Source organism: Mobula birostris, chromosome 5, assembly GCF_030028105.1.
Source record: "Mobula birostris isolate sMobBir1 chromosome 5, sMobBir1.hap1, whole genome shotgun sequence".
Taxonomy (NCBI): Eukaryota; Metazoa; Chordata; class Chondrichthyes; order Myliobatiformes; family Myliobatidae; genus Mobula; species Mobula birostris.
Genome location: NC_092374.1, coordinates 35,442,137 through 35,465,710, shown reverse-complemented (window position 1 = coordinate 35,465,710; position 23,574 = coordinate 35,442,137). Strand labels below are relative to the sequence as shown.

The following is a 23,574-nucleotide window of genomic DNA, read 5'->3' as shown; positions in this document are numbered from 1 at the left end:
GATCCTGCATGTCTTATGGTCTTATCTCTAATCTTAATTTAAATGTCCAAATAAAAGTAAAAGTTTAGCAAGATTCTTTTCAAACTAAAGTTATAAAGCTCAGGGACGTGCTAGAAGTTATAAAGTGCAATATTTCTAGTTACTCCTAAAGGTGAGCTTTGGGTTGTTTTTGTCAACCTAGAATGGTTTCAGGACACAACGCTGGAAGCGCATGGCTGGGTTTATCGCTTCGTATCTCCAGTGAACATCTGGCTTGATATTTTTGTCTTATTGACAATGTGAGCCCGTGTCCTGCTACCGTCACATTCACGTAACTTGAAAACAGACAGAGGAGTCTGGTGACTAGATTGTTATCAGCGACTTCTACCCACGACGTGCGTTACAGGCAGCATTGAGCACGCTATAAAAGAAGGGGCTGAGACCACATTCTCTCGTACTCGTCACTGACTGCCAGCCGCTAACACACGGAGACAGAAAGAAAGATGTCTTCTGGCTTGAAGGTTCCGTTGCACTTCGCGCTGCTATGGACGGCGATTCTCCAGGGACAAGGCAGATACATAGAGGTGGGACACTACCATCAGTCAGTGTCTGGGAGACAGGGACTCCTCTGTCCATCCACACACACACATTTGTCTCTTTTAGTCTTTCCTTTATATCCGTGATTTTTCTCAATCAGTGATTTTGATAGCTGCTTTGTTTTTCATTCCACATTGAAATAAATCGGATTATTTATTTTGTATTGACAATTGATGCACTAATTCTCATAATTTAGCAAGCTCTTTAACCCAGCATTGTCTTTTGATTTTTTTTCCACGTGGAGACGCTTGCTTCTTTGGAGCTTTCTTACTGCTAGGTGAAACCTTACTCAGAAAACATTTCACCTTTTTTTGTTACCTTTCCCCATCAGCCATCATGTTCAATAGACCACAAGCTGTTTCTCCTCAGTGTGCCGGCGCATCCAGAAAACAGGTTTGAAAACAAACTCCTACTACAAATAAAGCTAACCGCTTCGGAGAGGTTGACATCTATTTAGAAATCATTCAGAGAGACCACAGGGGAAAAGACTACTGATCCAATCTAACCGTTTTGATGAAAGGTCTCGCCCCAAAACGTAGGCTCTTTATTCTTCTCCATAGATGCTGCCCGACGTATTGAGTTTCTCCAGCATTTTGTGTGCATCACGGTTTAATCTTGCGGCGGCAAGTACTAAATACATTAAATTTTGTTTATTTGTTAAAGTCTGGTTTGATGCGTTTGGAAGGAAGTTTCTGAAGAAAAAAGCACTTTGATGTTAACTCGGGTTATTTTGAAGGAAGAAATTTATTGTGCAGAAGTAGGAGAGAGACCGTTAACGGAACATTATGTTCGTTTCTAAAATAGTTATTAATAAGTCTAGCGCAGTTCACAAAGAAAGTCTTTTCAAAAATTTCTCAAGTGTTTAACGTTTAACATAATCTCCAATGTTTTAAAGAACAACGACATGAACGATAACCCGCTTGGGCTTCTAAATTCGGAGATGAAGCGATCACTTTCTCAAGGATACGTTTACAATCGAAGGCTTAGTAAGTATCTCGGGATGGGTGAGTGAGTTAGCGATTGGTGGCTGTACAGGATTCACGCACACTGCTCGGCTCAAACCGAGCCGGTTGTGCAGATTGAAGAAACGCGCGCCGAGTCGAAGCGGCAATCCACACACCGACACTGGCGGTGTTCAGCACGGATTGCCGCTCTGGCAACTACTTACCGTGTACAAACCTAAAACCGATAATAACGCTGCACGTTTTCAAGTTCCCACCGTGTCAGAGAGATGCTCCGATGCTCGCTCTTTGATTCGGGTTAGGCAATTATTTAGATTACCCGCCCAAAATGCGTCCTATTTTTTTAAATGGAAGGGTAATTTTATTTTCGCTTGTTTTCAGGTCCAGCACAGCCACGGACCCTGTAAACATGTCCTTTTATTTTAACCTCATTTAAACATACGGCGCTTGCCCGTCACCCGGGCTTTCTTCACATTGAAACCTAGCAAAATATTATGAATGTTGAATCTCTGAGGGTTTTTTTTTAAAGCCGGGAGGAGGAGATTTTGGGAGATAATTGGAAATACCCTCGGGAGAAAAGTACACCGAAGATGGGAGCCAGATTGACGAGAAGTGTTCAGGGCACAGAATAATGGTCCGGCCGAAGATCCGTACGCTATTGCCTGGCAGCTTCAGAGTTAAAACTGGATTGGTCGTGCTGCACTAGAGATGCCCCCACCCTCCCCTCCATTGGTTGCACCGTCTTACTGTTAGGGTCAAGAATCACAAACAAAATATATCAAAAAAAAAAGGCTGTTTGGTCCGCTTTGTCCTTGCCAACTACCCAGTACGCATCTGCAGAAATCCCGTTTAGCAGCATTTGCTCGAACCCGTCTATGTCCATCAAGTGCCCATCTAGATATTTCTTGAGTGTGTGTCATAGTCCAACATGACTTCCTTGCTATGTACTCAAGGCCCCCATAAGGTCCAGGATTCAGTATGATATTTTAAGCACTTTCTCAAGCTACCTTGCCCCAATCAAAGAGCGATGCTGATTTACTGATAATCCCTTCTGTTCTTGTTCAACTTTGAGAACTGTCCTCTAGTTTGCCTTGCTCCTTCTCATTCATCCTACTGACATGTAACCCTTCCTATTTCTTTAGATTAAATTTTATCCAGCATCTATCTGCTTATTCCATCACCTGTCTTGATTTCTAATACGATTCTCCCGACTGTTTGCTCCAATTCGAAGTTTTGAGTCATCTGGAAATTTGATCATTTTGTACTGTCGAGCCAAGTCCAAATAATTTAATTGCACTAAGAAGGGCAGTGGCCCTCGTACTAACCACTGGGAACCCCACCACACATTTTCTTCCAAGTCCATGAAACAACTTTTCACTACTTTTCTATTACTTGGCACTTTTCTACCATGACCACCTCTTTTATATAAGAATTGTATGCAAAGATTAATAATAATTTTGTCCAATCTGAAACCAGTCTTAAAAGGAAACAAACTCAGAAGCCATGAAGCAGAAGCTGGTTATGGCAGATTGGGACAGTGCAGTAAAACTATCAATGGGTTAAAAGAGCAAAAGGAATGGTTGGAAACATAGAAGAAAATGTAAACCTGATTACAGCAACATTTTGGAACTCAGCAAGAAGGATCAATGCATTGATAATTTCTTGCTAAAGGAAAGACATACTGGCTTTGGAAGCAGTGCAGAGATTTACTAGGTTGTTTCTGGTGATGAGGGCCGGTTAACCTATGAGGCGAGATTGAGTTACCTGGAATTATACTTGCAGGAATTCAGAAGAATGAGAGAGGATCTTATAGAAACATATAAAACTATGAAGAGGATAGATAAGATAAAGGCAGGAAAGTTATTTTCACTGGTAAGTGAGACTAAAATTAGGAACATAGCCTCAAGATTTTGTGGAATAGATTTAAGATGAAGATGTGGAGAAGCTGCTTTTCCCAGAAAGTAATGAATCTATGGAATTCTCTACCTAGGGAAGCAGCAGAGGCCACCTCATTAAATATATCTAAGGCACAGATAGATTGTTGCATACAGTAGCAGGGAAATTGAAGGTTATAGGGAAATGCAGAGAGGTGGAACTGGGTCGATGGCCAGATCAACCATGGTCTTGTTGAATGGTGGAGCAAGCTCAACAGGCCAGTTGATCTACTCCTATTTTTATGTTCTTATGAAATGGTAAGGTAATGGGCCAATGGAAACAAACAATGCCCACTGCAAGAGATTATATCAATATGTAAAATAGAAGCGATTAGTGAAAGTTAATATGGATTCTTTACAGACTGTGACAACAGAAATTGCATTAGGAAATAAGAAAATGAAAAAAAGATTTAAACTAATATTTTTAACAGACACAGAATGTTGACTAGCATGTACCTGCATTTATTTCTTAGATTCTTATTATCTGTGTTCTATAACCTCTTTCTTCAACAACATAGCTTATTCATCAATTCATCAAAATCAAATAAGCAGAAGCTTGTTCAAATTAGCACAATTATTCTGATAACATGAAATAAATGTTTTACAGTTTTCAATTTAAGGCATTCCAGTTTGGAATCTCTTTCATTTAATTTTGGCAATTTAGTAGTAGCCCCTCCCACTCGATAAATCAGATAACTGTATGTAATTCCTTCTGTCTACAGACTGTGTTGACATGTTGAGTGTAGACGGTCAGTTCTCATTCAGGGCAGATAGACCACAGCTCAACTGTGCCACCTTCTTCATCGGCAATCCTGATGAAGTTATCTCCTTGGAGTACAATAATGTCAACATAGATTGTCAAGGTGGAGATTTCCTTAAGGTAAGGACAAATAAGCTTACTATTTATAACAATTATTCCTTTATGACTACCATTGCTTCAAACATGTGTCACTAGATTCTTTATCCAAGAAAACCTAATGTGATTAGTACATCCATTTTATATGTTTGATAATTTTTTTCTCATCAATTGAAATTCTTTGCTTCATTTTCTTTCTCATCCAAAGGGCAATCTCACAATTCTTCCATTGTTAAACTTGCCTCCAGGAATTGTTTACTACTTGTTATTACTTATTTTCCCCTTTATAACATTTTCTTTCAAAGTTCTGCTCCATGCTAAAACAGAATAGTAATTACCTTTTGTAGAGAGACTTTGTAATAATACATGCAATGCTGAAAAGAACATCTGCATTTCTACCTGCAGAATCTAAACTTCTTTTCCTATGAAGTCCTTATCATTTTCTTAATGCCATTGTGGGCTAACACATATTCCTAACTCATTAGGCACAACTCCAGCTTAACTTGTTAGTAGCAATCAGGAACACTTACTGTAGGTGAAATGCCCTTTTTATATTTCACCAAAATGTGCTACATTATAACTTCAATCAAAATGAAAATCGGAAATCAGACCATGAGCATCCAGCCTAGTGTACTTATTTCCATTTAATAGTTAGGCTAAAATTACACTCAGTGGTTTTCCCCTAGTGGGAATCTATATGAAACTCACATCTATCTCATTCTTTCCTTAATTCTCTGCTGCTCATGATCTCCACACACATTGCATATTTACTTTTACTGCAGATAAATAACCCATTGGACATCCAGCTTTGTACCAATAGTTTCTGATGTACGCTCAGTGGCCACTTTATTAGGTACACCTCCTCATTATGACTCCAAAGGTAGTCATAGCCGAAGGGTGGTAGTGGGGATGAGCTCTCACTGATAAACAAATGCTCTCCATGGCGTGCGTCTCAAACAGCCTCTGACTACCAAGTCCAACTCCTGGCCTTCATGTGTGGCACAGTTCTTATGCCCAGCGGAGCTGTTCCCACTGACAGGAGAAGGGGCAAAGGCGGGCCACTGGCACCTTAAAACCAGTTGCTCCGGGCAGATGGGGCTCATTAACCACGGATGGTAGTTCACCTAGGAGAGGGAAAACTCCGATTTCAAACCTTCGCTGTCTTGCGGCTATACCCGCTCACGGGAAAGGCTTTGGGAGTAAACCCCGAGGGAAAATCCGGAGTCGGAGTCCGGAAGGCGGCTGACTGCTGTACCCAGCACCGGCATGGCAACTCCTGTGATGCTGCTGGCACCAGACTGTATCGACTTTCGTCGTTGCCTTGGACCTGTCATCAGCATGGAGAGGGGGGTCCCACTGCATGGGCAACAGACGGATCTCCATATCAACTCTGCCCCGGCTTGCGCCCTGGAGAAGCTACTCCCAGTGACTACCAGAGGCTCAGTACCCATGGTCGACCACGACTGATGGAGGCCACACACACACTCATTAAAGCAAATATCTAATCAGCCAATCATGTGACAGCAACTCAATGCATAAAAGCACGCAGACATGGTCAAGAGGTTCAGTTGATGTTTAGACCAAATATCAGAATGGGGAAGAAATGTGATCTAAGTGACTTTGAGTGTGGATTGATTGTTAGTGCTGAATGGAGGGTTTTCAGCATCTCAGAAACTGCTGATCTCTTGTGATTTGCACACACAACAGTTCATAGAGTTTACAGTGAGGGGTGCAAAAAACAGAAAAAAACGCCCAGTGAGTGCCAGTTCTGTGAGCAAAAATGACTTGTTAAGGAGAGAGACGTGAGGACAATGGCCAGACTGGCTCCAGCTGACAGGAAGGTGACAGTAATTCAAATAACCACATGTTACAACAGCGGCATGCAAAAGAGCATATCTGAAAACACATCAGCCTTGAAGAGGATGGGCTACAGCAGCAGAAGACCATGAACATAGGCTCAGTGGCCACTACATTAGGTACAGAACTACCCAATAAAGTGGCTGCTGCATGTACATCATGATCAGAAGGCTTACTTAGTACTAATTTAACCTGAATGTTATTATCTCCTGCATTGCTAAAGGCCATGTAGAGAAACAGTTAATGTTTCAGCTTGTTGGTCTTTAATTGGCAGATAGGTAGGCAAGGTTCTGACAGAGGAGTAATAAAGCTTTGGTTATATATGCCTAAAGCAGAGTGAAATTGAAAAGAAAATTGGAGGTGGCAGTGTTGCCTTGTGCATATTTGACCTATGCATTCTTCTTGGTGGAAATTGCAGATTTGAAAAGTGCAGTTCAAACAAGAGGACAAATGGAAACACAGTGACCAGAAAAAAATGGATACTGAATCAAGCTGACAGACAAAAGGCAACATAATTTGAATTGAGCACCTTCTCTCTATCATCCTCTCTTTCTCATTCTCCCTCCACCCCTCTCTGTCTGCCTGTCTCTCTGTCTCTCTGCTTCCCTCTGTTTATCTTTCCCTCCAACACTCTAATAATCAGTGAAAAAGAGAGGAGGATTTAGAATAGGAATGGGACGTGACTGGTTATCAAATAAGTGCACTTTACATTGCAATTCGACAGTCTTACATTGGATCATTATAAATAGATCAGGTTAATAATTACATGTATGGGCAAACTTTGCATTATTTAACATTTTTGGTTGTACAAAGAAAATGCTGGAAGTAAAGAATTACTAACTTTTTAATTAATTTTGACTTTTCCTATTATTAGATTTTCTTCTTGATATTTCCTTACATTACACAACTGAACTAGTCCACAATAGAACCATTCTTCTTGTATCCTTCTAAAATCATATTCTGTTGATGCATAGGTCTTTGATGGCTGGATAATGAAGGGGGAAATGTTTCCGAGCATAATGGACCACACTCTCCCCATGTCAGAGCGCTATGTTGATTTTTGTTCTGGCAGCAACTTCAAGACAACAATCAGGTCTTCTCAAAATGCAGCAATGATCCTCTTTAGAGTTCACAGGCCTGGAAATGGGTTTTCTTTTACAATACAGAAATTAATCAATCCCTTCCGTAAGTATATGCTTGCATATTAAATAATTTTGTTTGAAAAAGAGAAGTGGGTGGTATATTACCAAAGTGTCTTGGGGGCATTAAATTCAAAGTTATGTCATAAATTTTTCATTGTTGCCTCCTGAGGGATCATCATGCTGTGTTTCAGCCTTCTCACCTTCAGGCTTCATCATAATGTCTTATTAAGAAACATAGAAAACCTACAGCACAATACAGGCCCTTTGGTCCACAAAGTTCTGCCGAACATGTCCTTACCTTAGAAATTACTAGACTTCCCCATAGCCTAAGCTCCATGTACCTACCCAAAAGTCTCTTAAAGGTCCCTATCGTATCCGGCTCCACCACTGTTGCCGGCAGCCCATTCCACGCACTTTCCGCTCTCTGAGTGGAAAAACTTACCCCTGACATCTCCTCTGTACCTACTCCCCAGCACCTTAAACCTGCGTCCTCTTGTGGCAATTGTAGCATGCAATCTTCGATCTTAGATATCAAGTACTCTATAACAGTGTCTATGTGTGATGGTGATGGGGGAGGAGAGCATCTCTACCTCACCTGATATTTTCACAACATGAGAATTGGAGTGCTGGGTGATATTTTTAATAGGAATATTATTGTGAAATTTCTGAATTAGTATTCAAGAATAAGACTAATGGAAAACATGAGCTGAAATTCCACTGTGGCAACTAATGAAATATATTTCAAAAAGTTAAAATTGCAAAGAAAATTTAGAAGGATCTTGCCAGAACTTGAGGTTCTGAGTTATAAGAAAAGGTTGAACAGGTTAGAACATTATTCTCTGGAGCATAGGAGAATGAAAGGAGATTTGATAGAAGTATTCAAAATTATGATGGGCATAGATAGGGTACATGCGAACAGACTTTGGCTGAGGCTAGAACTAGAGGTCATGGGTTAAGGGTGAAAAGTGAATTGTTTAAGGGGAACATGAGTGGGGACTTGCTCACTCAGAAGGTGGTGAAAGTGTGGAAGAGGCTGCCAGCAGAAGTAGTGAATGCGGGTTCAATTTGAACATTTGAGAGAAATTTGTATAGGTACCTGGATGAGAAGGTGCAGGACTAAATGAGCGGAAGGGCCTGTTTCTGTGCTGTAATACTCTTATGGCTGTATGACTAAAACACGTCCATACTTTAGGAAAGAAGAAAGTAGCTCTCCATTCCACCTTTCTTTTTGGTCCATATAGGATCCTCAAATCAAACACATTGATCATTAGCTACATTCTGAAATGACCCAGGGAGCTGCTTATCTTAAAGTCAGTAAAGGCTGCTTTTATCAGTGGTACCTCAAGTACAGTTTAAAAAGAAAACCATTACTTCAGTACACAACCCCATTACAGCTTGGGGCATCAGAGTTCAGTTCCGGCGTCCTCCTTAAGAAGTTTGTACATCCTTTCTTTAAGCACATGAGTTTCCTCCAGGTGCTCCAGTTTCCTCCCACAGTCCAAAGACATGCCAGTTAGTGGGTTAGTTGTCCTGTGATTAGGCTGGGATTAAATCGGTGGGTTGCGGGGTGGTGCAGCTCATTGGGCTGGAAGGCCCTGTTCCATGCTGTATCTCTAGATTAAATAAAATAGACCAGTAGCTGAAAATTAATTAGTTTTACTTCTTACCCTTCAGGTCAAGTAGAGAATTAGTCACTGAGAGTGCTGTGCATGCCAATAATTTTAAGGAGGTATAAAATTTAAATCTTGCATTGGATTTGTTACGAGGTACACTCTTAATCTGTGCTCCTCTGTCACTGTGCTATAATAACTCTAGTGTGAACTACATGTCGGATGCATTGCCATGCTTTACCAAAAGCTGTTTTGTCTACATCCTGAGTACTCGTATCTAGAGCAACTACAGATGGTACATGGAAAAACTATTGACTCTAATTTATCTTCCACACCACATACATTCTTAAATGTAGCCATTCTGTTCTGTTTCTTATTAGGATCATGGAGTTCCTAACAGGCAGCAATGAGGAACTCATTCCCTACTATAGTTCAGGAAGGCAGCCTACCATCAATAGCTGAAGGGCAGCTATGGTTTGTCAATGAGTGTTAGCATCACCAGCAATGAGCACTTACCCAAGAGTGAACTTTTAAAGTATCTTGGATCTCCAAACTGATCCAATAGCTCTCCCAGTGAATATTCCAGAGTGTCATAAGACAGATTCCTGATAAAGATTGTCTATCAGTCATTGACATCCACCGGAAGACTGCACATACTCAACTTCTTTCTCTTCACAGCTTTTAAATACTTTCCTCTGAATTTCATCAATTGATATATCTTCACTGTCATTATCATAATCATCACCACCGTCATCATTGTCATCATCATCATTAGCATCAACATCATCAAATTTGCCAATACACCAATTGAAAATGGAAGCAGGAGTGGGGTAGACTGAGGAGGTGAGGGTGTTTGAAGGCTTATTGTGGCTGGTGATGAAGGGGTGCTGACAGAGATATCTTACCTTTAGGCAGATTGTCATCCACATTTTGACAAACTTGAAGAGCAAATTAGAATATGGATCATGTGAACAATCCAGTCACCTATCAATATCCAAGGGAGAAAATATCTGGAAGTGAAACAGCAATAGAAATTACATTAATCAAATTCCAAAACAATCAGATGAGTTAATGGAGGTGGCAAAAAGCTTAAAAAATTCAATGCCTTAGAAGGTTCATGTCTTACCCAAAGACATAAACCTGAAATAGTAACTGACAATGAGTCCACCAACAAATCCAAAGACTTCTATTGCCCCCATTGTGATAGTTCAGGACCATCCCTGCACCACACCATAGTGCTTACCCCCCAGATCTCTAAAACTGATTTGTATTTATAACAGTATAATCTGTGAAAATATGCTGTGATATTACAGACATCAAAATACAATAGAATAGCCTTTTGTGAATATTTCATGCATAAAAAGGAAAACGTAAAAAATGAGGGATGGCTTTCTGTCATTGAGCAAACATGGCGCATCACAATGAAAAATTGTAGCAACCAGATTATAGTCATATGCCATAAATCAATTGAATGGAGTTATTTGATTAACATTAGTAGTGCAGGCAGCCAGAGAGAGCTGTGAAAATACATGTGCATGTAAGGATTGATCATTCCAAATCCATTAGGCTCTGGTGACAAACATGACTTTTATACAGATTAAATTTGGAAATTTGTTCACGGGGATGTAATTAATCCAGTCTTTCACAAAGAATATTTTGCAGTAAAATTGTTAAATTTTGATATCTTAAAGCAAATCCAGAAAATATTCAGATAGATTGTAAGACCTGTTAATAAGGTTTGTATTTGATCACATCCCTCATTTGTTTCTTCCATATTAGTCATTGCCTAGGTTGTGCCATTTACTCATTCTCAATTAAATCCAAGTAAAATTGATTGAATATACCTGAGTGTCAAAATCTATGTTGAAATAGTGGCACAATACTACTTTGAGGGAATGCTGCTTTGTGAGGGGTGCTGTATCATGTAACTTGCTCATCTGGGCAGATCACTCTTCCATGAAGCCGTCATGGTTTCATCTGGCCAAATGGCAGAATTCTGGGCTGTAGCCATTTGATGATTGTCTGTGTGGATTGACAGCAAAGCTTCCAAACTTGTGAAAGTGACGAAAATGTTCATTGGGTGGATAGTATTTTTGGATGTTGCGTGACTTTGCCAGCTACTTTATTTTCTTCTAATAAGCGCAATATAAATCCAAGCTGGAAAGAGCAATGTAGAAAGCAGCGTTCCATTTTTGGGGTTTAAACAGCGCAATCTATCAATAGGTCAACTGGCCACGAGCAGTGCCTTATTAAGGTCCAGTTCAAAAATATACCACTGTGCACTCCAAGCTCCAGTGAAGGCAGTGCCTGACAAAGAAAGTGAATCAAAACTGATACCACCTGTTAGCTGACTGTCCAGGAAGGCTTGATCAGTGGCAGTTTACTACAATTTCTGAATATTTAATTCTCACAACCCAAGTTCTTTTAATCCTTAGGTTTCTAGCTTTGGCTGCCTGATCCCAGTCCAAGTCTGAATTTGAAAATTCTGCATGATTTGAGTACACGTCATGATGATCTTCGATTTGGGAAAGATCAATGCTTAACTCTGCCTATTGTGACCAGAAAGTCAAGTCTTAAAGCTAATAAAATGAATGCATGTAAATTAACCACGTAAATCCTTGCAGTTATCAACCATCTACTTGTGTTAAAACAGCTAGCAATCAGTACAATTTCATGCCCCCAAAGCCTTATACTTCCATTCCTCATTTATGTTTAAAGCTGACTAAATCTATTATGAGAATCTCATCATATAGAAGCGACAAAGAACGCTGAATTCATTTCCCGGAAAATATTCTGTACTCACACAAGTTTGACAGGTCTTATACGGTATACAGAACACAACAATTAACAAGATATTTATCACTTTAAGATTGCAATATAGTTAGAACATATGTACAATTTTGATAAAATCCAAGGAAAATTATTTGAGTAGTTTGTTTTATGGATATTTTGAAAATCTAATATTCATGAGGAAAGAATAATCTGGTTTTAATGGTGTGACAATAGGTATAAAGCACATGTACTTTGTTTGAACATGAAAGTCAGTTACATTTAATGCTTCACACATTTTGCTTTCATTGAGCAGACATTTGATTGGAATGAATTTAGGTTTTTATTTAAGAGCCCATACCTACATTTTATCCTCCTGTAGTATAGGGAGACATCTTCAGTGCTGCAGGGCATTCACTTGCTATTCTAATCTATTGATCTATTAATGATTATGTGAATTGCTTAATTAAGTTTGATAGGCTTCTTTTTAAGAAGTAGAATTTCATTCTGTAGACCTTCAAGTTAATAAATCTAGAATATTTTAGCATTTTCTATTTCCCCTCCAGACTTTGTAATCAATAGCTTTTATAGATTTGTGGTAGCAATGCTGGGCTGCTGTGGTGAGCAGCCATCCCTGACATCCAGCAGTACTACAGCACAGGTGACAACAAGTACATCGGGCAATGCATCACCACTAGATCTATCATTTGTTCATGAGCTAACCCACAGGTACTTCTTGAAAAATGAAGAAAATCAATAAAATTATCATTTAATAAATTTATTAAGATCAAAACAAGCAGAAAATACACAAGAACCCCCAGAAAAATAAAGTGATAGATAAAGTATCAGGCACTTGAAATATAAGTAAGACTTGTATTCACATAGCATTCTTGACAGCCTGAGAATATCCCAGATTATTCATTGAGCATGGATTAAATTTCACTGTGGGTAATGTAGTAATGTGACACCAATTTGTGCAAAGCGAGTCCCAGTGGAAATAATCTGTTGTAGTAACACCGAATAAAGGAAAACATATTTAAGACACAGAATCTAACTTGCCTGCTTTTCTTTGTAATAGTGTCATGAGTTCCTGTAAGTGCATCTTAGAAAGCAGGTGGAACTTTATTTTAATGTTTCAAGGGAAGGCATCTCTGATCCTCCACAGTGCTACACTGGAGTGGCAGCCTACACCTTTTTGTGCTTTAGTCTCTGGATTAGAACCAGAGCCCTCAATTTTCTGAGTTTGAAGCGGAGCATTTTAGTTATTCTAACTGTGAAATGTCACTTATTTATGTCCAAAGCTTGCAATGTGATTTCCCAGACACCCGATGGAAGATTCACAATGGTCATTCCTCATCAGAAACGAAACTGCAGCTTTTCAATCATTTACCCAACAGTAGTCAAGATCCTGGAAATGACTCTCGGAGACTTTAATGATCTACAGGTAAATATTATACACAAAACACTGCAGGAATCTACAACTCATGTTCTCAGTATTATTTCCTTATTTATTTTTATTATTATTAATTTTTTTGTATTTGCAGTTTGTCTTCACCTGCACATTGTTTTTGTTTGTCTTTTCTTGTGCATTTTTTATTGATTCTATTGTATTTCTTTGTTCTCCTGTGAATACCTGCAAGAAAAGAAATCTTGGGTAGTACGTGTTGACATATACTCGTACTTTGAACTTCAGTTCAGCCATTATCTCATATTAACACATGAGAAGTTACCACAGGTTGTTTTTTAAATTAAAATAAGCTGCTAATTGTAATAAAATAATAATTATTATTTATATAACTGTTATAATTTAAGTATTATGAAAATAAGCCCCTGAAACTTAATGATTCCTGCAGCTCAGTATACTTTAATTACTAAAGCAGATTTATGAAAAAGCTGAGGGGTAGACAAAAGCAGCAGACTGTAAATCTGTTTTCCCTGATCAGAATAACAGGTTGAAACTAGCACATGTCAGACAAGGGCTGCAAATTTAAGTTATTTGAATCTTGGTTCTGCAAAGCATAGACCCTGCTCGATGTGGCAGGACTTGTCTTTAAACTGTAACTGCTCATCCTGACGGACACAAAAGGTGATCAATGTGTGGCACATCTCTAATCTTGATATTAGTGGCTTACAAGCCTAAACATGTATTGCATATCTGTGCGACTGATTCAGAATTTTGAATTTATTTATAGCAAGCAAACTTGGCCTGTTTTATCCATCATACCTTTGTTCTCCATCAATGTTAAAGTAATTTTCTTTCAATTCTAATAACTAAAAAAGCACTTTGGCATACTGTTTTTCAATCATTGTTTTCTTTCTAAACTAATCCCATCTATTGACATATGGTCCTTCTACTTCTATTCCCTCTCTGTCCACATGTCTGTCTAAATGCTTCTTAAACATTATTATTGTATTTGCCTCTACCTATCCCCTGTTGCATATTCCAGCATGTACCACTGTCTATGTTTAAAAAAAACTTGCCTCACAAATTTCCATTAAGCTTAAAAATACTCTGTTTAACGTTTCCACCCTGGGAAAAAGACTTTGACTGTCTACATTATCTACGCTTCCCAAACTTTTATATACATTTGTCGGGTTATCTCTCAGCCTCCAACTCTTCAGAGAAAATAATCCAAGTCTGTCCTATCGCTCCTAATAATGAATGCCCTCCAATCCAGACAACATCCTGGTGAGCCTGTTCTACACTGTGAATGTCTCAGGGATCCTGTTACTAAGTTAAAAAAAACGGCTCATTTCTGAGCTTGTACTGAAAAAAAAGTCAACCCTGTGAAAAACAAAACCAAATTGAAGAGTACTTAGTAAATTCCTGTGTGTGATCAAGAGAAGATTATAACTTACTGAACTGTAATTACCATATATTGGAAGTAGTTGTTGAAATAAATCTGTAATATATTAATTCAGTTCAAGATTAACACAGGTACATTCCTATCAAGTTTCATGGGATTAATTGCACTTTGCATTACATAATCCTGCAGATGTAAATGATGCCCAGGGACTTGAAGCTGCACATCTCTTTCCACCACAGACACATCACTGAGGGCTGTCGTGTGTTGTCAAATCACAAACAAGAGAAAATCTGCAGATGCTGGAAATCTGAGCAACATACACAAACTGCTGGAGGAACTCAGCAGGCCAGACAGCATCTATGGAAAAAGAGTACAGTCGACGTTTCAGACCAAAACCCCACTGAGTTGCTCCAGCATTTTGTGTGTGTTGCTGTTGTGTGTTTTCCTGACATCCCCCTTCCTAAAGTCCACAGTCAATTATCTGGTCATGCTGATGTTAAGGTTTTTATGGCGGCAACACAACAAAACAAATTTCACAATATATGCCAGTAACCTAAACCCAATTCTGATTCTGAGACGTAGATGTTGTATAGTAAGCCTTCTCTTCTCATGCATGCTAAGACTCAGCTTAAGTTCAAACTGAAGACAGCAGCTGAAAATGACAAGAAACTACAGTATTAGACGTGGTGTTGCTCGCTCCCAGTGAAAATGGATTTCTGCTCATGTGAGTCTACATGCATGCTTAAAACTTACCAGCATTTAATGCTGGTAAGAGACAAAATCATTTTAAATTTCATCCTTGAATCATACCTCAGCTGGTGAGATGTCCAAGCAGTGTAACATAAGCCCCTGGAGCTGGACGCGGCACTTTGATAAATCGAATCCAAGCAATTTGATGTCTGAATTACACTTCACAGTTTGTGACGCTGCAAACTGAAAAGTGGTTTCACTTTTATATAAGCTGCACAGAATGACTGGAAGAGTAGTGACAGCTCTTTTGACACAGAAAGTGGAGATGTGAAGATTCATTCCTTATTCCCAGAGGGGTCACACCTCAATGTTCAGAAAATTGAACATAAACCTCTTGCAGAAACATCACAAATCCCCTGACAGATTTGACATTTGGAACTTGTTTCCGAGTTATATCCCATGAACTTTAATGTGAGGCTTCACTTATATAATGTATAACAGCCTCACCTGAAGGAGCTGACCTGTTTCTAAAAGCAAAAAGATGTAAATATTAACCAAAATATTTCAGCTGGCATGCATATTTCCAGTTAAGTCAGACTGACTTGCCCAATATTTTCTGTGACACATAACTCCTGGGTATAGTATTTTGTTCTGTGTTGCCCTTTGGTGATATCCTCTATTACATACGTAAAAGAACCTTAATAGACTTCCCTGTGTTTTTCCAATAGACTCCGGTTAGGAGCTGTGGCGGAACAACTGATTTTGTGCAGATTTTGGGAGGAAATACATTAGACACCAGCAGGATGTACCCAGTGGCTGAAATTTGCTATTCATTCAGTGGATCAGGTGAGGGAGGTCAACCATCAATTCAACAATTCACTGAAGGCTCTAGGAGTTTTAAAGATATATCTTGCAAGATTCCTTTTATAGAACAGTCTATTTTTTCTCTGTACGTTATGGTTTAAATTCAGTAGTGATGAACTGTAAGAATTACCATTGCTAAATTTTCAGGATATTTATTAGAACTTTGCAGAGCTACAGTGACTAATTACAAAGCAAGGATATGTGACTAATTAGATAGCTCCTTCTTTCAACATTACATCCAATATATGATATAATATAACTTTAAAAGAAAGAACTATATCTATCCTGTGAAATGTTATATAATCATCATTATTTTTCCATTTTTTCAATATTTCATTACAATATAGAAGGCGGCTATTTGGCCTGTTGAGTTTATCCTAGCAATCATAACCCCTTCCCTAGTTAATTTAATTATCATCCTTCCCCTCTGTCTAATCCACACTTTCCTAGGTTCACCTTTCCTAGCCTCCTACCACCCCCCTCCATTTACTATCTGTCCATCATCCCTCCTCATGTGGTTGAAACGAACACACACACACACACCTCCTTCTGCCCAATGTCCTCCCTCCCCTCGCTTAGTTCTACCTATTACATGCCAGCTCCTCTCACTTCTATATACTAACCTTCTTTCTTCTACAATTCCAGTTCTGATACAAGGTCTTAATCTGAAATGTTGACGATTTCTTTGCCTCCACAACACTGCTTGACCTTCTGAGTTCTTCCAGTAGTTTATCTTTAAGTTGGCATCACCTGTCAGCTTAGAAAAAAAACAAGTATACTTATAGATTATGGCCACCACATATCACCACAGTTAACAAATGAAAAGAAGGTACATACCATATTCATAACTAAAAGCACTTCACAGACAATAAGACATGTTTAAAGAGTAGCTATCAGGTTCTATGTGGCATTGTTGTCGTTGGAAACATGCAGGAATATAAAGCACAGATAAAACGTTCCCAGCCAAAATCTTGTGTTAGTTGCCCTAGTTTGCTAACTCATAATCAGGAATACCACTGGGAAATGTTTATCAACTCTCCAAGAACTCTCTCAAAAAAAGAAAAAAAAATCCAATTTAACAATCTGAAGATCTCTTTCATCTTAACTTCATAGTGTTGTAACTGGCTTTCAGTTCTCATCTGTAATTGTCCAGGAGTGATCAGTGATAAGCATTTTCTTGACTTGTTGCTGTTCTTGTATTCATAGTGCTCCCATTGAGTGTTGGTCAGGGGGTTCCAGGATTTTAGCTCAGTAACACCAAAAAGAATGATGTATTTGGATGTCAGATGGCACGTGAACTGGAGGGAGACTTGTAGTTTTCACCTGCCTTGAAATCATGGGTTTCACAAGAACCCCTAATGCATTGTTGCCATGTATCTATTGTGTACTGGTGGTCCCAACACATACTGCTGTGGGACACTACTAATCACCAGCAGCCAACCAAAAGGCAGACTGCTTTTTCTTGTATGGTGTCAAGTACTGTTGGAGTTTCACTCATCCAGCCAAGTATTGGTTGTTCTATTACGGTACATAGTGATTAGCACATCGCTTTACAGCACCAGCAATCTGGGTCCCATTCCCACTACCTTCTGTAAGCAGTTTGTACGTTCCTCACATGACCACGTGAGTTTCTTCTGGGTGTTCCAGTTTCCTCATACATTCCAAAAAAGATTGTACGGAGCAGTAGGTTAATTAGTCACGCGGGTGTAATTGGGTGGCATGGACATACTGCGTCAGAAGAGCCTGTTACTGTGCTGTAAACAAAAATAAGTTATACAAGGAACGATAATAAGGCTCTATCCAATTGTGGGATACATGACAAAAATTTTTACAGCCAAGTTGTGGACAAGACACAGGCAAAATAGTATTTACATTTTTTATCTGCAGTAACTTGCAAAAGGCATCACATTAATTTCTGAGGGAAATAACTTACACTAAGTACAGAGCAACACAAAATGCTGGAGGAACTCAGCAGGTCTGGCAGCACCCACCGAGAGAAATAACCTGCCAACATTTTGGACTGAGACTCTTCATCAGGACTGGAAAGGAAGCAGGAAGAAACCAGAATAAGAAGGTGGGGAGCGGCATAGCTGGCAAGTCACTATATACAGTTCTATGCTATACGCAATTCTTTACTTTAAAAAAAATTAAAATCACATTATCCGTGGCATCAATGGAATTCTTTACCTTCACAGTTATTCTCCTTGTTCAGTTCACATTTCTTGGTGCCTCACAATTCGCTGCTACAGTGCAAGGATGTGATTGGTTTGGTTCACAGGGAGTTTCCCAGAAACAGTGATCTGGGATCTGGGATTGGTTGGGTAGATGACGAGCACTAGGAGAGGGAAAGGAGGAGGCCAATCACCCTGGGAATAGTGGATATCGAGGAAAGGACCAGGAAAGTAAGAACAAGTCAACCATCTGGTCCATTGTGATAAAGGTTTGAAAAATTGCAGAAATTGCAATATCCACAATGCCACAATATAGGCTGGCCTTTGACCTTAGCAAACCAAGTGGATTTTCACCACAAATTGTTGGCTTCATGATCACCACTTCTGTTAGCAGTTTTTAAAAAATTCCAGATTATTTAATTAATTTAAAATTTCCATCTGTCTTGGCAGGTTTTTTATTTCATATCTCCAAATCATTTGTCTAGATTTCCTTTCTACTAACCCATGTGTAAAAGACATTTGCAGGGTCGCGTGTAGTTCACATGTCTAGCCCTGATGGAGATTGATTAGTAAGATAATTTTAATAAAATAAAAACAGAATAAAACATAAAGAGAAAGAGAGTAAATAATTTGACTCTTTACATGCTGTTCAATAATTTTAATTAAAATCTGATTTTTTTTGTATGCATATGTCAGTGTGAAAGTGGTTTCTTGCACTAATTCTAGAAATGTTTTATCCCCTGGGATTTAGATGTACACCCATTTTAAAGAAAAAAGGGTTTGCAAGACTGCCTGGAAAGAGTAGGGGAGTGTAATTAACTAGATAGTTCTTTCAAATACTAGTAACTTCAAGCTGGTCAGCACAAAAGGCAGACACAATGGCTGCAGATATTGAAACCTGAGCAACCATCAATATGCTGCAAAAACTCAGTTGGTCTGGATCTAAAAGAAGAGTCTTGACTCAAAGTGTCCATTTTAGTAAGACCATAAGATGTAAGATCAAAATTAGACTGTTTGGCCCACTGAGTACGCGCTACCATTTCATCATGGCTGATCCATTTTCTCACTCAGCCCCAATCTCTTGCCTTCTCCCCATATCACATCATGCCCTGACCAATCAAGAACCTATAAACCTCTGCCTTAAATATACCCATTGACACGGCCTCCACCGCCACATGTGATAACAAATTTCACAGATTCTCTACTCTCTGGCTAATGAAATTCCTTCTCATCTCTGTTCTAAAAGGGTACCCTCCTAATCTGAGGCTATGTTGTCTGGTCTTAGACTCCCCCACCATAGGAAATATTCTCTCCCCATCCACTCTGCTGAGGCCTTTCAACATTCGATAGATTTCAATGAGGTCACTCTCATTCTTCTGCATTCCACCGGATCGAGGCACAGAGTCGTCAAACACTCTTCATACAACAAGCCTTTCAATCCCAGAATAATTTTCGTAAACCTCCTTTGAACCCTGTCCAATGTCAGCACATCCTTTCTTAGGTAAGGCACCCGAAACTGCTCACGATACTCCAAGTGAGGCCTCACTAGCGCTTAACATTACATCCTTGTTTTTATATTTTGGCCTCTCAAAATGAATGCTAACATCACATTTGACTTCCTCACCACTGACTCAACCTGCAAATTAACCTTGGGAAATCCTGCATGAGGACTCCCAAGTCTCTTTGCACCTCAGATTTTTGAATTTTCTCTCCATTTAGAAAATAATCTGCCCTTTAGTTTCTTCTACTAAGTGCATGACCATACATTTCCCGACATTGCATTCCATCTGCCTCTTCTTTGCCCATTCTCCTAATCTCTCTAAGTCCTTCTGTAGCCTCCCTACTTCCTCAAAACTACCTGCCCCTGCACCTATCTTTGTATCATCTGCAAACTTGGCCACAAAGCCATCAATTCTGTCATCAAATCATTGACATATAATGCAAAAGAAGTGGTCCCAACACATACTGCTGTGGGACACTACTAATCACCAGCAGCCAACCAAAAAGGCTCCTTTTATTCCCATTGTTTGCCTCCTGTCAATCAGCCAATTATCAATGCTAGTATCTTTCCTGTAATACCATGGGCTCTTAACTCAATAACCAACCTCATGTGCAGCACCTTGTCAAAAGCCTTCTGAAAATCCAAGTACACAACATCCACCGATTCTCCTTTGTCTATCCTGCTTGTTATTTCTTCAAAGAATTCCAACAAATTTGTCAAGCAAGATTTTCCCTTGAAGAAACTATGCTGACAACAGCCTATCTTATCTGCCTCCCAGTACCCCGAAACCACATCCTTAACAACTGACTCCAACATCTTCCCAACCACTAAGTCAGAATAACTGGCTGATATATTCCATTCTTCTGCCTCTCTCCCTTCTTGAAGAGTGGAATGACACTTACAATTTTCTAGCCTTCCAGTGATTCTTGAAAGATCATTACTAATACCTCCACAATCTCTTCAGCCATGTCTTTCAGAACCCTGGGCTGTAGACCACCTGATCCAGGTGACTTATCCAGCACGAAAGGTTCCCGCTGTACTCAAGTAAAATCTCCCAAGCTTCACAAGTGAGTGCAATGGACGAGCACTACTGTATTGAAGGAACCAGCAGTAAATTCAGAATCAAAATCAGAATTAGGTTTAATATCACTGATGTATGTCATTAAATTTGCTGTTTTGCAGCAACAATATAGTGCAATAAATAAAATACTATAAATGACAAAGAAATATATATAAAAATTAAATTAGTGCAAAAAGAGAGCAAAAATATTGAGATAGTGTTCATGGGTTGGTTCATTGTCCATTGAGGAATCTGATGGGAGAGTGGAGGAAACTGTTTATAAAACATTGAGTGAATTACTACCACAACGATACAGCACCACATCATTGCGGTGTTTAGATTATTAAAACTGAATTTATTGTTTGGCCTGCTCTATTATTGTTTCAAATGCCTCTGTGCTTCTATTCTTTTGAAATACCAGCTCAGGGTCTTTTTCTATTGCACTGAATGCTCTTTCTCTCCAGTACAAATGAAGGTCGGCTGTGACCACACTGTGGTACGTATTGTGTCCAGCGGCCAGCATACAAACCGCCTGACATTCGAGTACAAGCAGCTGGGGCAGCAGGATTTGGAGAAGCAGAGTGAAAATGGGGTTGAGGATTTCTGCTCACCTGCTACTGTGCAGACTCCACCTACTCTCTGATTAAAGGATTAAAACTGCAGCTCATCTGTCAAAATCACATGATGGGATTTGTTGGGGACGTCTGCTCCCACTTTAATTTATTATAACTTTGCCAGGTAGCTGCTACTTTATCTTTCTGATTAATTGATGAAATTTGTTGTGGTTCCTGCTGTTTTTTCCAGCCAATTAGGAAGCAAAGGTCCAGCTGGATCAGCAGCCACAAGTTCAATAGGTGGAGAAAATAGTTTGTTGCTTGCTAAGGCATTATTTAATTAAAAAGTAATGCATATTGTTGTCGAATTGATTCTGTCATGCCAGACTATCAGCACTGTGAGGTATTTAAACACTGCAAATAAAGATAATGAACAGCAATGTTTTCATTCCCTTCTGTGTGCTCCAGAGAATAGAAATGGGGTTGCGGGTTCCTGCGCCCCGGCAGTCTGTTTACTGCAGTCAGTGGAACCTCAGTAATATGGTGAATGGTGGAAGAAATGTCCGTTTTAAATTGTGTTCAAAGACACGGTATCAGCCAATAACTTTAAAAAAAAACAAGAAGTAGTCAAATAACAGCCACATCTGAAAATTTAAAAAGTGAAGCAGGTTTACAATTCATTGATTGCGAAAACCAAAAGAGAGTTCATCACTGATACATCGATTCAGCATTCCTATTTGGAGATATCATTAGTCTTAAACAAACTGTTCAGTGTGTCACAGGGACACAAGTCATAAGACACGAGACAAAGGAGCAGAATTAGGCCATTTGGCATACTTGCTTCCATCAGTCAGGGTGCTGAGTATAAAAGTTGGGAAGTTATGATTAGGTCTTATACACCTGATAGAGGTTTTTTTGGTGGAGGTGATGAAAATGATTGATGGGATGAGGGCAGTGGACTTTCATAAAGCTTTTGACGTCCATCATGATAGGCTGAGCCAAAAGATGAAGGCAGAAGGGAGTCATGGAAACTTGTTAGCTTGGATTTAAAACTGGTTGCCGATCGAAGAAAGCCATGGTGGACAAGTATTACTCTGACTAGAGGTCTGACAAGTGGTACTCCACAAGGAGCAGTGATTGTGATATATATATATAAATAGTTCAGATGAAAATGTGGGTGGCTTTATTGAGAGGGTTGTGGATAGTGAGGAAGGTGATCAAATGATTCAGCAAAATATGGACCAGTTGCAAACATGGGCAGGGAAATAGCAGACAGACAATCTGGACAAGTGTGAGATGTTGCTCTTTGAGAGGTGAAACATAAGGGGTAGGTACATGGCAGGACCCTTAGGAGCAGTGATGTATGGAGGGATCTTGGGATGCAAGTCAATACCTCACTGACATGGCAACCCAAGTAGAAAGGATGGTAAAGAAGACATATAGCCTTTATCAGTCAGGGTATTGTGTATAAAAGTCAGGAAGTCATGTTGTACTAATAAAACTTTAGTTCGGTCTCATTTGAAGAAGGTGCAGAAGAGGCTCACTAGAGTATTGCATGGATTGGAGAGTATTAGCTAGAAGAAGTCAGATTGTTCGCTCTGAGGCTTCGAAGACTGAGAGGTAAATATATAAAATTATGATGAGGTGTAGATTGGTTGACAGAGTCTTTTTCATAGGATAAAATATTAAATGCTAGAGGGAATAGGCTTAGGGTGAAGCAGGGAAAGTTGAACAGAGATTTACAAGGCAGGTTTCTAACACAGGTGAGTGAAACGTGCTGCCAGGGAAAGCAGTAGAAGCAGAGACAACAGTAATGTTTAACAGGTACTCAGACAGGAACATGAACATGTATGTCTACAGAGGGATGTAAATCATGTGCAGGGAGATGGGGTTAGTATCATTGTGGGCCACAGTTGCACCATCAACTGGCTGTCATGGTTGAAGGGGCCTGGCTAACTCAAAGCCAGACTGGCAAATATTACTTCATTGAAGTGGACTGGAAATAAATGAAAAATGGCAGCTGATCCTGCTACTCAGATTTCTGACACTACACGGGAGGCTTCAAGAGGGGATGGAGAGATTTCTTGCTTGAGGATCATGAGAATCCCAAGGGTAGGGTGAGGATATTGCAGGGATGGGTATCAAATTCTGAGTGGAATACTGTACTAAGTTTATTATTCTCATTTGTGTAGTCAGGTTAAAGTCATCTTTAAATTTTAGT

General features: G+C 39.4%; 1 protein-coding gene across 1 annotated transcript; it reads left to right on the top strand.

The window, feature by feature from the left end:
• Window positions 1–478: 478 nt before the first annotated feature.
• On the top strand, window positions 479–21,743 carry crhbp (corticotropin releasing hormone binding protein). The gene is made up of 7 exons (XM_072257147.1): window positions 479–563; window positions 1,472–1,562; window positions 4,195–4,352; window positions 7,160–7,370; window positions 13,008–13,150; window positions 15,932–16,049; window positions 21,264–21,743. The coding sequence occupies exons 1-7, from the start codon at window positions 483–485 to the stop codon at window positions 21,440–21,442; spliced, it is 981 nt and encodes a 326-aa protein (XP_072113248.1). The 5' UTR covers window positions 479–482; the 3' UTR covers window positions 21,443–21,743.
• Window positions 21,744–23,574: the final 1,831 nt, after the last annotated feature.

Bases quoted from the DNA above. Each gene is read 5' to 3' on its own strand.
- crhbp (XM_072257147.1), top strand. From the start codon at position 483: ATGTCTTCTGGCTTGAAGGTTCCGTTGCACTTCGCGCTGCTATGGACG. The intron at 564-1,471 runs GTGGGACACTAC...AATGTTTTAAAG, and splicing joins GACAAGGCAGATACATAGAG to AACAACGACATGAACGATAA. The intron at 1,563-4,194 runs GTAAGTATCTCG...TTCTGTCTACAG, and splicing joins CGTTTACAATCGAAGGCTTA to ACTGTGTTGACATGTTGAGT.